Genomic DNA, 15,706 nt, shown 5'->3' on the forward strand with positions numbered 1-15,706 from the left:
ATGGACAGAAGCAATTTTCTTTTTCTCTTTGTGTGTGTATTGTTGACTCGTCCATAAGCCACAGGAAGATAGTGAAGAACTAGCTAAGCAGAGCAAATGTAGCCATATCTGCATTCAACAATTAACAGTATAGTCATAATGCCGTTGGGTTCTTCATTTCAAAAGAAAGATTTTAATATTACTGACTTCAGAGGAAGATAAGCAGGGCAATGCACAAGACATTATCAGTCCAGTGTGGAAATAATGCATTCAAAATTAAAGACAGCAGTTTAATTAAGTGCATGAAAGCCTGACTTTTATGATCATATTTCAAATACTCAAATCTCTTTTCATCCATTCTGCCATATGACTTTACTTAATAATATATCAAGAACAAAAAATGTATTGGAATATTTCTGCAAATTCAATTAGTCCAATAAAAAGTGAAAAATAATTTCTTTTTCATTAAAAAGAACTCAACCCTAACCCTCGTCATGACAAAAGAGTGAGGAAAAAAAACCTAAGGGAACTATGAAAATTCTGCCTTTGTTATGCATTTATGTGTCTGAAACAGATGAAGTGTCATTATTAGTAACATTTGTCATTATAACGACTAATCACATTATGTTACAGTTACAATTCTGTCAGATCCAGACCATGGGGTGAATACTTTCTTCCTTAGAATGCAGTGTCACAATCTATCAGTGATTCCCAAGTTGATTGAGTTATTGTATGCAGATTAATTATACATTAGAGTACCACTTTTCCTGCTGAACCACACTAGCAGTTCAGAGGCTAAACATACCCCCTTGTTTCCTTTTTATATCCAGAGGGTTCTGAGATGACTGGAGCTTAGGAATCTCAGATTTTTTATACTAAGGGGATGGTAGATCTTTGATATGAATAAAAAACCTGGATCTCAAGAACTGTTTCATTTAGATGGGGAAATTATTATTAGGTATAACAGCCTATGAAAGAAGAGATGTACTTTTAAAAACCTTTGTGACCAGCTATCATGGAGAACGGGATGGCAAAGGGGTTGGTATGGAGATACTGAACTTTTAACCAGGACAGTAAGTCACTAGTTTAGCCTTGGCACACAATCAGTAGTGACTGAAACGTATTACCATCTGACAGCTATTCATTGACCTCTGTAAAATGAGATAGTGGGCTCAGTCCTGATCCCTGTGGGCAGATGTCTACATTGCAAACACTTCCATCACCATAGGTGTACATCAGTCACAGAATAGAGCAGGGGTCGGCAACGTTTGGCACGCGGCTCGCCAGGGTAAGCACCCTGGCAGGCCAGGCCAGTTTATTTACCTGCTGACGCGGCAGGTCCCGCCGATCACGGCCCCCACTGGCCGCAGTTCGCTGTCCTAGGCCAATGGGGGCGGCGGGGGGCGGCGCGGGCGAAGGATGTGCTGGCCGCGGCTTCCCGCCGCCCCCATTGGCCCGGGACGGCGAACCACAGCGAGTGGGGTCCGCGATCGGCCGAACCTGCCGCGTCAACAGGTAAATAAAGTGGCCCGGCCCGCCAGGGTGCTTACCCTGGCAAGCTGCGTGCCGAACGTTGCCGACCCCTGCTCTAGGTCAAGGCGCATGCAGATAATTTGTGGAAGTTTGAACTGCCATTGTTCATTCTATACATCTCTGGATGAATAAAAGAGCTCATTCTCCCAAACTCTCAATCTGGCAGATTTAATCTCCACTAAATTAACTAAAGTCATCCAGTGACAAGGGTTTCAGGAGACCATGGTGCTATTCCCATCTTGGCCACTGACCTAATGTGTGACCTTGGGCAGATTACTTTTCTGTGACTCCACTTCTCCTCTCACTCTTTGATTGTTGTGTTTATTTAGAGTCTTTGGGGCAGGGACTATCTCTTATTGTATGTTTGTGTACAGCAAGTTGCTCCCTAGACTTAGACTTGGACTCTAATATATTTTGACCCCATTTTGTACCTCACAGGATTGTCCTGAACAGAGGTTTGCTTAGATTTACTCTCCTTACTGTAGAGAATCATACTTACTGGATTTTGGAAAATATAGTGTCTAAATCAAAACTTTGCGAAAGCAACCCTTGAGTTTAAAAAAAAATGGCAAAGGTCAACCTACGATGGTCAGCAGTGGGAACTATGTCAATGATGCTGATCTCCTTTTGTGAACATTCAGGTGTGCCTGTTAGAGATTAGTGTGTATTATGAAAGCTCAAGTTTATAAATACTTGCTTATTTGTCACATAGGCAACCCTCCTGCAACCGGCACGGGAACCTTACAGATAACTCTGGAAGACGTCAATGACAATGCCCCCGCCATTTATCCAACGTTGGCAAAAGTCTGTGATGATGCAAAAGATCTCAGGGTAGTGGTCTTGGGGGCATCAGATAAGGACCTTCACCCTAACACAGATCCATTCAAGTTTGAACTGAGTAAACAGTCTGGCCCAGATAAAGTGTGGAAAATCACCAAGATCAACAGTAAGTCTTTTAATTTGTTTTTCTTATACCTTCATTCTTTCAGTCTTCCTATAAGTGCTCTCTGAGATCAAGGAGCAAAGTAATATGATAGGCGTACTATCACACATGTACTCCTATGTGCTTTGGATGATTAGAACAGATCACTTATGTGTAGATTATGTCTTTAAGTCCTGATCCAAAGCCAGTTGAACTGACTTTTTTTTTATGGGATTGCAGAAGGAGCTGGGGGAAAATACACTCATGCCAAAGAGGAAGAATTCCTTGATCAAGTTGTTGATTGAATGCCATTTTGTAATCAGTTATATATAGGCATGGAAGTATTCCATTTCTATTTTTTTAGAATTTTGACTGATATGTTTAATTTTAAGCACTTTTTTTTTTACTTTTATCAATTTAAATTTTCACAGTTGCACAAAATTAAGGGGAGTGGGTCAGACAATGGTTATTTAATGGCAGTAGATGTTGAGATTAAAAAATTTAATAAAGCTTTTTATAATAGTTAAAACACATCACATGTCAAAATGTACAAAGTAAATATCCTTAGATTAAACCAGGGATCAGCAACCTTTGGCCCGTGGCCCGCCAGGGACAGTTTGTTTACCTGCCACGTCCGCAGGTTCGGCCGATCGCAGCTCCCACTGGCCGCGGTTCGCCGCTCGAGGCCAATGGGGGTTGAGGGCTGCGGGAAGCGATGCAGCACAGGTAAACAAACTGGCCCAACCCACCAGAGGGCTTACCCTGGCGGGCCGCGTGCCAAAGGTTGCCAATCCCTGTTGTAAACTCTCATAAATTCTCAAGAAGACTTTCTTACTGTGCCTATCTGTGAATTTTGATTATTATTGATGGAAATTGTTTTTTGTGGGTTTGTGAAATGGACGTTTACCAACAAATCCTTCCAGCCTAGTTATGTAGAGTGCTTTCATTTCCCCCTATATTTTCATGTGGCATGTGTGGTGTGGCATATTGGTGCCTTTTTATTCTCCCCCCCCTCCCCCCCGCCACCCATGGCTGCCTAATCGTTACCTCCTTATTCTTTGCAGACACTCATGCCCAGGTCAGCCTGCTTCAAAACCTGAAGAAGGCCAATTACAACATCCCAATCTTGGTGACAGATTCCGGAAAACCGCCTCTGACTAACAATACCGAACTGAAAGTACAAGTGTGTTCCTGCAAGAAATCCAAAATGGACTGCAGTGCAGCCGATGCCCTTCATATCAGCATGATCCTAATCCTTCTCTTTTCATTCTTCAGTTTATTTTGTAAGTTTTCCTAAACTCCAAGTAGTAACAGTGAAGCATTATTTATCTAGGTTCTTGGAAGTGAATCTTTTGTTCTTCTTCATAAGAAAACTACCCAAGGGAGAAGAAGTTAATTTGTACGGTGATCTAAAAGTCCACAGTGTGACATCTGAATATTTTGAGAAAGTATGTGAATGGGGAACAAAAATTCTATAGGCAGAAAAAGGGTAGGAAATGCCAGGTTGTCAAATTAGCAGATGATTACAAATACAGGAAAAGTTTTGAGTAGAATCAAAGAAAATCAAAGCTGAGATATTATAAACCAGGGGTCGGCAACGTTCGGCACGCGGCTCACCAGGGTAAGCACCCTAGCAGGCCGGGCCAGTTTATTTACCTGCTGACACGGCAGGTTCGGCCGATTGCGGCCCCCACTGGCCACAGTTCGCCGTCCCGGGCCAATGGGGGCGGTGGGAAGCCGCGGCCAGCACATCCCTCGGCCTGCGCCGCTTCCCGACGCACCCATTGGCTCGGGACGGCGAACTGCGGCGAGTGGGGGCAGCGATCGGCTGAACCTGCTGTGTCAGCAGGTAAATAAACTGGCCCGGCCCGCTAGGGTGCTTACCCTGGCAAGCCGCGTGCCGAACGTTGCCGACCCCTGTTATAAACTGAGAAGCATGGGCAGTAGTAACAGATTTGTGACTCATTTTCCTTCATCTCTCCCCACCTGAATTCAATTCAAAAACAGAAACAGGAGATTAAAGGTGTTCTTGTAACAATAGCTGTTGTGGGTCACTATGAAAATGAGTAGTGTCTGCTTCAATCTATTCCCCCACATAAAGTACGTCAGCAACCGTACACAGGGAATTTATTCAAGAATCTGAGTTTATAGACATCTAAGATTGATAGTCTGGAGAACTGCAAGTCAAAAAGAGAGAACAGGAGTTGATGGCTTGGGATAACTTTCAATGGATTGTCTCTCCTTTCATGCTTCCGAGTAGCCTTTCTAAAAAGAAAAATAAACCTTACGAATGCACAATTTAATTTTGGAGGGTTAAGAGTCAAAACTAATGCTTGAAAGGTGATGTGACTAGGGGGACAAGGACTTCCGAGTTCTAATGCTGGCTCTGCCCTTGGCTCTCTCTAATGACCTTGGGCAGAGCTGAGAAAATAATTGATTTTTCAGTTCAGTGGTTGAGCCAAAAAAATCTGGAAATAAAATTAATTTCATATCAACCTGAAATGGAAGTTTTCATTTCCATTTCCCTTTCTCCCCTCAATTCATTCAGATCAAACAAAATATTTTATTCAATCCAAACCCTTCCCCCACCTATGTTTTGTTTTGGTTTTGAGTGTGTTTTCGCTTGTTTTGTTTTGTTTAAATAAATGGAGCAAAATTTCAAAAAAAACCCAAAACATAATTTTGAAATGAAAGGTCAAAATGTTTCAGTTTGAGCATGTTGTAACAAAATACTCTGAATTAAAAAAAAAAATCTGGGGGAGGATTTTTGGCCAAAACTATTTGACGAACGCAACCAAAATTCACAAATAGTTTTTGTCAACCCAAAATTGCATTTTTTGACAAATAAACTATTTATCCAAAAACATTTGCCCACCTCTAATCTTGGACAAATCTCTTACATCAGTTTCCTCATCTATACAATGGAGATAATAATAACAATTCACCTATGATTTAAGGATTGTGTAAGATTTGTACAGTACACCATATATATGCATGGTATTGTATAGGTGGATTTAACACCTCAGCACGACCAAAGGACTTAGAGTCTGGGTAAAGTAAAATATGACATTATGCTGAGATAAAGGACTGAGTAGCAGAGTTTTGCACATATGGCATTTTGGGGCTGCTTAAGTTATATAGTATACATCATATTGGTTTCTTTTTTATTTGAGTATATTGCTTTTATCCCAAAAGGTTGGCATAAAAGTCACTGTGGGAAGTTTAGAATTAGCTGACGTTGTGAAGCTCTTTGAAGATCAAAAGAGCTGTACAAATGCTAAGTGCAAATTCCTGTTTTTGATTCCATTGGGTGACATCTGAAGTGACTGCACTTGCGTCAGTCCAGTTACCCTGCACCCTGAATTCAGCCCTAAGTAGTTATTATGTTTGCTAGAACTATTCTGCAGGACATTAAAAAATCATATCCATGTGTATTAATATGCAGCTCATTGGGTCAGATTCATTTCTGATGCAACTACATGGAAGTTAATGGCATTATACCAGGCATAAGTCAGGCCCATTATAATAACCTCTTTGCATCTGTAGATGAGATTTCAGTTTTCCTTCTGAAACTTTCCTCTTTTTGGTTTGTCTGTACAGGATGTGATTACAGGAAGGGGTTACATTGTTTTAATATCTTTTGGTTAAGTGTTTTGGTTTTGAATATACCCACTTGGTTGTTATCTAGCAGGTTAAGAAGTCAACACATTTTTCCTGGGAATGAACCCTGGGAAGTAGGTTTATCTACATTCTACCTGTAGGATCCAGATCATCACTGAGTATATTTCCCCACAGCCGTAACTAGTTAAAATGTGAGCCATATATAGGCCCAGATTGTGAGAAATGGCCTATGTGCACAGGAACAGAAGGATTGCACAATGAGATTCCCCTTCATTGTGTGGCTGCAAAAGAACCATTCACACTGACAGTCCTTGCATTCTGGGAAAGATAGGGACTGCTGGTTCTTTCTCGCCCACCCCAACACCCACTAGGGAGCAATATAATGAGAAGGGGTAGGAGATGGTAGCTGCTTGGTCCTGCCAACACTCGATACTAAGCCATAGAACAAGGCCAGCATACTGAGGAGGGAGCATATTGCTCCATCATTATGTGCAAGGTGCAGCGCCGGAGAGATAGTACCCATCTAAGACACTCACTCTCTCTGGCGCTCTTCCTGGAGTAGCGCAGCTCTGCACCACATCCTACGTGGGCTTGAGGCATAAAAGCCACAAGCAAGCCCATAACTGTATGTTTGTTTGTTGTTTGTTTTTAAAAAAAAGCTGCCTGTCAAAAAAGTATTAAGGGTCAAATTTACAAATGGATCCTGGTCTCTAATTTTGCAAAACATCAGCACAAATGATGTATTTGTGCATGATTTGCAGGTGTGGTTTGTTTGGGTAGGAAAAGATATTCTTTCTTTTGTCTTGGCAACTGATGAAAAGCCAAGTAAACACCAGTTGTATTGGAAAACACACGTGGAAAGACCACCTTTTGCCAGATGTAGGTGATTTTATCGGAGGGTCTGGCTGGAGAATCTTGCTCGCATGTTCGGGGTTCAGCTGATTGCCATATTTGGGGTCGGGAAGGAATTTTCCTCCAGGGTAAATTGGCAGAGGCCCTGGAGGTTTTTCACCTTCCTCCGCAGCATGGGGCAGGGGTCGCTTGCTGGAGGATTCTCTGCGACGTGAAGTCTTTAAATCATGATTTGGGGACTTCAACAGCTGAGTCAAGGGAGAGAATTATTCCAAGAGTGGGTGGGTCAGCTTTTGTGGCTTGCATCATGCAGGAGGTCAGACTAGATGATCATAATGGTCCCTTCTGACCTTAAAGTCTAGGAGTCTATGTGAGCATGAATTCAACAAACAGGGTTAAGCACATTCAGGCAAAGATAGGCCTGACCTCCCGTGTTCAGACCATATTTAGACTTTTTCCTAAAATCCAGTGATGCTCAATCTAATCCATTGTGGAGAGAGGGGACCCTGATTTTCAAATGTCTTGTATCTCGTACAGTCATTAATACTTGTGCAAAGTGACTGAAAACCATTGTTAAATCAGACCGGTAGCATTTTAAAATCACTTTCCACAGGTGTGCGTGACCACACAAGGCAGTAGTGAATGAAGCCTAGGAGGTAGCTGAGAAGTTTGGCTCTGGCTCAGAACTTTTGCAAAATGTGCTGGTGTCATGTCCGGAGAGCGATGCGGGGGGGCCGAGGGTGGTTCCTACTCATGTCCACAAGTAGGTTTTCTTTTTATAGCTGCCATTAGTTCTATCACAATGTCTTGCATAGTCCAAATATTTATCAGAGTAATCAAAGATTATGGTGCCATAAAAACTAAGATAACTTTAATGCTTATTGAACAGATGAAATATCCCATTGCTAGTGTCAAGTTATGGGTTTAATTTTTGCAAAACCCCTTACGTAGCTCACTTTGCTCCTGGTGCTTATGTTTTATGAGGCTCTTATTCCTAGGAGGTAAATTCCTCAATCAAGTGAACTTTGCTGTTCATGGCAAAATCTTTCATTTTTGTAATTGACATCTGGCGTGAGGATGGATAACCCCATGAAAGACCTTTTCAGTATAAAAATGCCCGGTGTGAATCTCCAGCCAGTACAAAACATCTTTAAATAGGACAATTATTAACTAAACTTAGAAAATATACCTGTTCTGTAAGTCACAGGAGAAGTGATACGTGGCAGATTTCTGAATGAAATGAATGCAGAACTGAAGAACCTGATTAAAACTTCAAGACAAGCAAAAGGAAAAGTTCAGCATATTCAGCTGCTGCTGAGTACATTCAGTAATGGCAGGCTAAGAAATATACAATTGCCCAGAAGCCTGGGATAAGTAGTTGTGTGGTTGGTGCAAGAAAAGGAAAGCAGGGATTGCCGGTTTGTGTGTTGTTCATAAAACAAGAACAAAGGCCATTCCATGGAATGGAAAAGTGGCATTTCAAAAGTGATAAAACAAAATACTTTTTTGTGCAATGCATAATTAATCTATGGAACTCATTGCCACAGGAAGTCATTGAGGCCAAGAACTTAGTAAGATTAAAGAGGGATTGGACACCTATCTGGATAACAAGAACATCCAGAGTTACAATAGTTAATGCTAACAAATTTTGGAAGGGATATTAAATCTCATGGTTCAGGGCTTAAACCATTCTCTAACTATTGGAGACCAGGATGAGACCTAAAGTTGGGGCACATTGTTCCTAATCTGCCTTTTGCAGTGTCCTTACACCTTCCTCTGAAGCATCTGGTGCTGGCCCCTGTTAGAGACAGGATACTAGACAAGATCCACCATGGGTCTGATCCAGGCTGGCCATTCCTGTCTCCTTGTGGCCCTGTGATATCAGGGAGAACAGAAATAGGGTGCCTGTCAAAAGGGCATTGCTGAGTGAGAGTGGGACAAAGGAAGCTTCTGGGTAGTAGGGTGAAGAGATGGGGCTGATCAGAGAAATAGATCTCAGCTGCCAGCCAGAGAGAACGGGGATAAGCCTGTTGGATGTCAGTCACACAGAGTAATGCCTTGGGACAAGGAGGCAGGACTAGGGAGGAGTGCACTATTGACACATCTGCGCATAAGCCTCAGTTTTAAGGTACAATATTGTCTCTCGGGGCTCTGATGTGAGGTCTGTGGTGACCGGGCAGATACAGTCAACTATTTGTTTCTTTCAGGAAAGAGATGCAGCATGTTAATTTACCAACCACGCCAAAATAAGTTATATTGGAGGTATCTCTCACGTATGCCAGGCAGATTTACCGCAGATGGGAAATGATCATTTTAATGTCACGCAGTAAAAATATCTGAATTCAGGAGCTGATGTAGCCCAAGTGAGGGGTATTCTGAAGGGGATCAAAACATTTTTTAGCATTTTGTATTTCATGATGGACTTATTCACCATTTTAACTGAAACCTCCCAGCCTTTCCACTAAGAGGATCTCCACAAAGTGGCCTACTGATTTAAAAAAAGAAGAATTAGCCCATTATGGCAGTGTACAATTTGACAGTCTGGCAGATCACTTTCCACAGGTGTTGGGTGGATAGTAAAAGGAGCATAGTTGACTGTACAAATTACACTTTAAATACCATTAATTTCACAACAAATGACAGTGTACATAAATGTTAACAAGCTTTTAACCACCAGACTATTAGTTTTTCAGGATACTTTGCGCCTGATAGAAATATTGTTCTCATTCCCCTGTAGCGCTGCCATGGTAGAATGAGTTTCCACAATGAACTTAATCAAAACAAGCCCACTCACCGATATGCATCAAAGAACCTTCAGGGCTGGATATACGCACAACAGAGTGGGCAAAGTATAAATGCTGTCCAGCTCCATCAGCCTATTTGCCATTGGCTTAAAAGAGGATCAGGAAGAAAACATACCTGTGTTCACAGTCACAGTGAGCTCAACAGCAAAAGCCGGGCTCTCCGTGAATTTTTATAGCTATCCTGTAAGATCAGATCTAGATTTCAGACCAGATGGATATTATTCAGAATATTATTATTTAAATATTTAGACTTGATTTTGAAATAATTGTACATCTTCTCAAACTGGGGGTTGCTTGTCACATTTTAATTTTTGTTAAATCAACATAAAAGACTAAGTCAGAGCTAAGCCCACTAAAAACAAGAGATTAAAAATGAGGCCTCAAAGCACAACAGACAAAACCAGAACAAATATCATGCGCAGTGATGCTTTCAATTAATTACAGCAGTAACAATATTTTGCTTTAATTTACTTATGAGAAAGAGGTGAAACTGAAAACTTCTGTTAAACATTTTAAGTCTTAGTTGATGGTAGACAAATGATAGGAACCTTTTTCTTTTTGATTCAGTCTGGGAAGTGGGCTACGAAGTTGTAAAGATGACTTCAGCCCACGTAACTAAAGTACTCCATTATCATGAACAGAAAGAAATAGAAACCAAAAATAAGGTGGCTGTGAAGAAATGAAATGAGTTTGTGGTCTCTGTGTTGAAATTAATTTGTCAAACTAAAGTGTGAAAAGCCTTCAGTGTGCTGCGAAACAAGAGTAGTGCACTGATGCCTGTATTGTGATTGCAGATAAGCCTGAGAGAGATCCTTGAATTTAACTTCCTGTTAATTTCCTCTATCCTTCCTTTTGAAATGGTAACCGCCACCTCTATAGCTTTTCCTCTCTGCTGCCCACCATCCCCATTTAGGAATGCATCTACAGGGCTAATAGACCCAACATCTTATTTTTCCCCTGGATTTCAAATGTTGGATATTAAACCAATAAAAAAATCTTCAAATAATATTAACTGGCAGATTTAAACTTGCCTGAGTGTGGAAAGCCAGAATTAAAACTGAAATGTCACCTTTAACCCACCTCATTGTACAAAGGAATTGCAGCATATAAATTCTACTTTATGCAAGAACACCTAACATCTGAAGATTCAGTCTATGCGATCTAGTGTGAACCAAAGACAAATGATAGAAGTTACAGATGGAAAAGACCTATGAGGTTGTCTGGTCTTTTCCTTTGCCAGTGCAGGGCTTTTACCTGCAGGTACACAGTTTTGAGTCTTATCTCTGAATTTCTTTGCTTTGCTTAGGTTGAATCAGGCAAATAATACAGCTTTTCATCGTTTAATTTTTGTTTCATTTTTAGAGGATATTTTTTTCAAAAGGAGCAAATATCTGGTTCTGTTCTGTGAGGTCAGAGGAAAAAATTTCGTGGAAAACATTTCATTTTAGTGCGTTTGCCAAAAAATAAATATAGATAATTCCCATCTCAGTGCTTTTAGGATGTGTTGTGGCTGGTTTTATTTTAATAAGTAGTTTTTACAGATAGGAGAACCAACATTTTGCTGGTTAAATGAAAACAAAAGGCAAAACTTCTTAGTAAAAGTAGCGAATTTCTACCAGGGCAAGTACTCATTTTTTTAAGAAAAATGGAATTTCAGTATTAACATCACATAGAGCGGTACATATTAGCAAAATTTCACTATGTATGAAATTTATGAATGCTTCTGATGTGAAAATTAGTAGTTTTGCACTGCTGTAGTCAAAGGCTCTTTTCTGGTAGTCCAGGATGCATACTGTATGCATGAAAGGAGCTTTTAATAGTGCTGTTTAGGGCCTGATTCTCTTCTCACACTGGCGTAAATCAGAAATATCTCCATTGAAGACAATAGACATACAGTGCTATAAAACGTACTTAATAATTATACCTAGATTTGAAATGCGAGGAGACACAGGCCCACCTGTATTGTGAGAACAATAGTTTTATTGTGAGCCCCTTAAAATTTTTGATTGACCAACCTCTAGTAGAAGAATAGTGCTCTTATGTTTAAGGCACTTGACTGGGAGCCAGAAGATGTGGATTAAGCTCTACTTTAGACATCTTGGGCAAATCTAATCTCTCCGTGTCTTACTTAGCCCCCCATCTTTTCCAACTTCTCGGAAACATAATTAACTCAGTAATGTTTATGAGATGCTCAGATACTCTGATAATAATGGCAATGTAACACCTGGGTCTTACAACTTATTGTGAGAAGACTGACTGCTGGGCACACATGAAGTCAGAGGGCACAGCACAGCAATCTGCCCATGCACAATGAATTGCAGGTTCAGTACCTAATACCTAGCTTTATAGATAAGACCAAAGCAACACCCACAGTTTATACTTAACCTTAATGAAAATGTAAGTCATTAGCCTAAATTTCAGTGAATCAGTACAGTTATTTGGATAGGTAAAGGGCATTTTAAGTATATTTAAACTAAAGATTCCAGAAAAATAAATGTTGAAAAACATGTGATGGTTTAGAAAATATAGATAGATAGATATAGATAGATATGTATTGGGAATGTAAAATAAATAAATACTTGATAATACAAAAACAACTAGTTCCTTAAAATCTGTGGTGGTGTTAACACCAGGCATTCCATAGAGGTGAAACAGACATTTGAAGAGATTAAACTAGTAGCCCTTTCTGTGGTGTGCATTCAGAAGAACATTTTCTTTTTCCATTTTTTTTTTATTTGGCAGAGGTAAATGGTTGTAATATAAAGTACTATGTTTGTTTTCTGGATAACATTGTAACATCAGGTGTGTAACTTCAGACAGTTTTCTGAATTGTTCTAAAATAGACTATGCCTAAAAACGAGGACTGAGCAAATGATTCACAGAAACTAATTTACTGGACAAATTTAGGCTGTTTTCCTGCTCACAAAATGTCCACAACAAAACATGATTCTGTTTTCTCTAGCTTAGCTATTTTATCTAGCTATGCTTTTCTCTCTCTCTCAATCACTGTAGTATCTGAGTACCTCAAAATTACTAACACATATCTTTGTGAATTATATTTTTTTATATAGACTGATCCTAAACAACTTGCTACTGGTCTTCAGTATGTGATATCTGAAATTCAAGATGAGTTGGTGGGTTTTGATTGGCCACAAATGTCACATGGTGTTGCTTGTGTTGCTTGATTGGATGAAGATAACTCTTATTATCCAGAGGAATGTTTGAAGAAGCCACTGGGGCTTTGAATCATTCATGTCCACCTTAAGATCTGTGCATGCATGGGTTATGCATGCACAGACGGGGCATGTACAAAAGTGCTTTGAAGATTTAGGGTTGAAATGAAAATTCAGGGGCAGTTTAAAGTGATATTTATCTATATATAGCATCAGCACAGCCAAATCTGACAAATTTCTAATTGATTTCACTTTCTTCCATGGCTGCTGAGCAAATTACTTTCCTCTCATTTGCATTCTATTTTAATAACGAGTTTTTAGGGATTCTCTCAATATTTCATGTTGGGATATAGTTTACCTAGAGACCTAAGTGTCCCTGGACTAATTATGTTCATGCTCTACTTTTGCAAGACTGCTCGCAAACTGAGCTGTATTGCTTTGGAAGATGAGACCAGACTGCTTAAGTAGTTCTCCATTGTTTTAAAAGGTTGGCTGGCTCTTCTCTTTGATGCATTTAATTTACTTTAGTACTATATGTGTGAAAACTTAAAGAGAACTACTCAGTCGGTCTGCTTCAAACATTTACTTGTCTGTTTTATTAAATGAATATTTTCAGCCATTCAGTGGGATTTAACAGCTCAGTGCTTGAGAGAATTCTTTCCTACATACTTATTTTACTGGACATCTTCCCCTTCCCTCCTATTTCCCACTTTAACTGAGAGAGAATGCAGCTTTATATTTATTGTCTATCAAAGCTATGGTGACGTGACTGTATGACTTAAAGAAAAAAAATATATCCAAGGCCTGTAATATGTGTGCGCTTTACTGTAGGAATTATAGTCCCCAAATTAATATACTCTAAAAAAATAATAAGCAGGAATGTTTATGGAAGCTGCTTTATTAGGTAGCTGCATCATCACATTGAGCACTGGGTAATAAAAAGTTGTAGGCTAGCTTTCCAAAGTTTCCCTCAACCACAAAACAAGCATCACTACTAATCCATATAGGACTGATGTGCTTTGCTATAAGTAGAGGTCACATGCATATTTTACACTGCCTAAGAATTGCCCATTGTATAAAAGCAAACAAATAAACAAATCAAGAAAAAAGGGTTCAACGAAGGAGGAGGAACTTGATGAGTTAAAAAGATGAAGGCCAGATCATCAGCCAGTGTAAAGTAGTGTTACTCCAATGGAAGTTCTGGCCAATTTATATTTTTAATTAACAAATTACTTCATAGTGCAAGTGAAAACATCTTTAAAGTAGGCTGGCAGTACCAAAGAGACTTCCCTTTGGAAATTATTTCAGCCTCCGGAAGACCTGGTATGCCCTTTAGTAGCTGATCTGCCTGAACTGACATGTTTCTCCACTTCCTTGCCAAGCTTGGTCTCAACCGTTTGTATAGCACTTCTGTCATTTTAATTCACGAAATTAAATATTGACATTGGTGTTTAAGATTTTAGTGGAGTTGTAGGTACGACAGATTCACTTCAGATATACAGAATTACTACATGCTGCATTTTTCTTATCATTAAGTGTCTAGAAGTCATTTTACTAAAGCAAATGACAATGAACTACGTGGGCGAACCTGTGAACTGAATATTTTCCATTGGAAAATCATTTACTTGCTCTTTCTTCTAGACCCTTCACCCTTGTATGTATGTTCAGTTAGATCACTGATTCTCCCTGGCCACAGGCACACCTCCTGGCTCATGCAAAAAATAGGTTTCTTGGTTGCTGAGATGAGCAAACACATTTTCTAACTGGGGCAGATGTTTCATCTTTCCAAGTCTAGTGGAATTTGGGGAATAAATTTCCCTTCTTTCCCAAGAAAAGCAAATGCCTGTTTGGCAAAGATCAGGAACCTATATCTTCTGACACCTGCAGTAAAGCTTATAGAACATCTTGCTACACTGAGATTTGACCTAGGTCTCATTAGGAAGTGGCTATTAAATGATTATTTTCTATATGACCAAAGAAATATTAGTAATTTCCAAGGGCGTTATCCAAGTCCTATTGAAGTCCATGGAAATAGATTTGGAGAAAGCTCAAAGACGGCATAGTTCTGGATATTTGGAAAACTCACACACACTGGGACACTGGCAAAAACCAAATAATTTATTTGAAAACTTCTATGGTGTGTTGTTGTTGTTGTTGTTATAATTTACATTTAGGCTACAGCAGTGACTATGTATCTAATCCGTGCCCTTTTCTAGAGGGTAAGCCCAGGAAATAATTATCTGAATGTTGGTGAGGTGACTGTGGTTATGATGTTATATACCATTTCCCTACTAACTCTGCAACTGTATTGAGGTTTCAACAAACCCCATGTTGTAAACGTGGTTTTTTAATTATGCAAAGATTAAATCCAGTGTTTCCGATGAGAGGGTAATTGAAGTTTTCCCTCTGAAGAAAATGGCACATGCAAGCAGTGAACTCTAGAATCCAGTTTTATTAACTATCCTACTGTATGTTAAATTAGAATTGGTACAAACACACATCTTAGGTAAAGTTCATCTCCATGCAGAGGGCCAGCACAAAGCTTATGCACCATTAATTCCCATGAGGGTTTCAGTGGGACTTAAGTGGTGTATAGGACATGTACTGCTGTCCCTCTGCACAGGGCTGATTTTTGTCTCTTGGGAGGAACAAAGCATTCAAGGGCTGTTTAGCAAATGGGTCCACATTCTGGAATTTAGTTTTACTGTTCTGTTCTGTTTCTTTGAAACAAATAGGAAATGGCATCAGAAAACCACCATGATATGAGAATGGTCAGTGCCATCTAGGTACCTCCAATACAAGCTGGAGGTACCTAGATGGGA

At 39.8% G+C, this 15,706-nt stretch overlaps 1 protein-coding gene across 1 annotated transcript in view; it reads left to right on the top strand.

Annotated features, from left to right (window-relative positions):
* LOC112106846 (cadherin-13) overlaps window positions 1-15,706 on the top strand; it is a 743,971-nt gene that overhangs the window by 715,545 nt on the left and 12,720 nt on the right. Inside the window, exons 12-13 of the mRNA XM_024200308.1 lie at window positions 2,225-2,458; window positions 3,499-3,717. Of these exons, the coding sequence (XP_024056076.1) occupies window positions 2,225-2,458; window positions 3,499-3,717 (453 nt within the window). The remainder of the gene's footprint in view (window positions 1-2,224; window positions 2,459-3,498; window positions 3,718-15,706) is intronic.

The sequence above is a fragment of the Terrapene carolina genome, unplaced genomic scaffold (genome assembly GCF_002925995.2).
Source record: "Terrapene carolina triunguis isolate 2854851 unplaced genomic scaffold, T_m_triunguis-2.0 Scaffold33891, whole genome shotgun sequence".
Taxonomy (NCBI): Eukaryota; Metazoa; Chordata; order Testudines; family Emydidae; genus Terrapene; species Terrapene triunguis.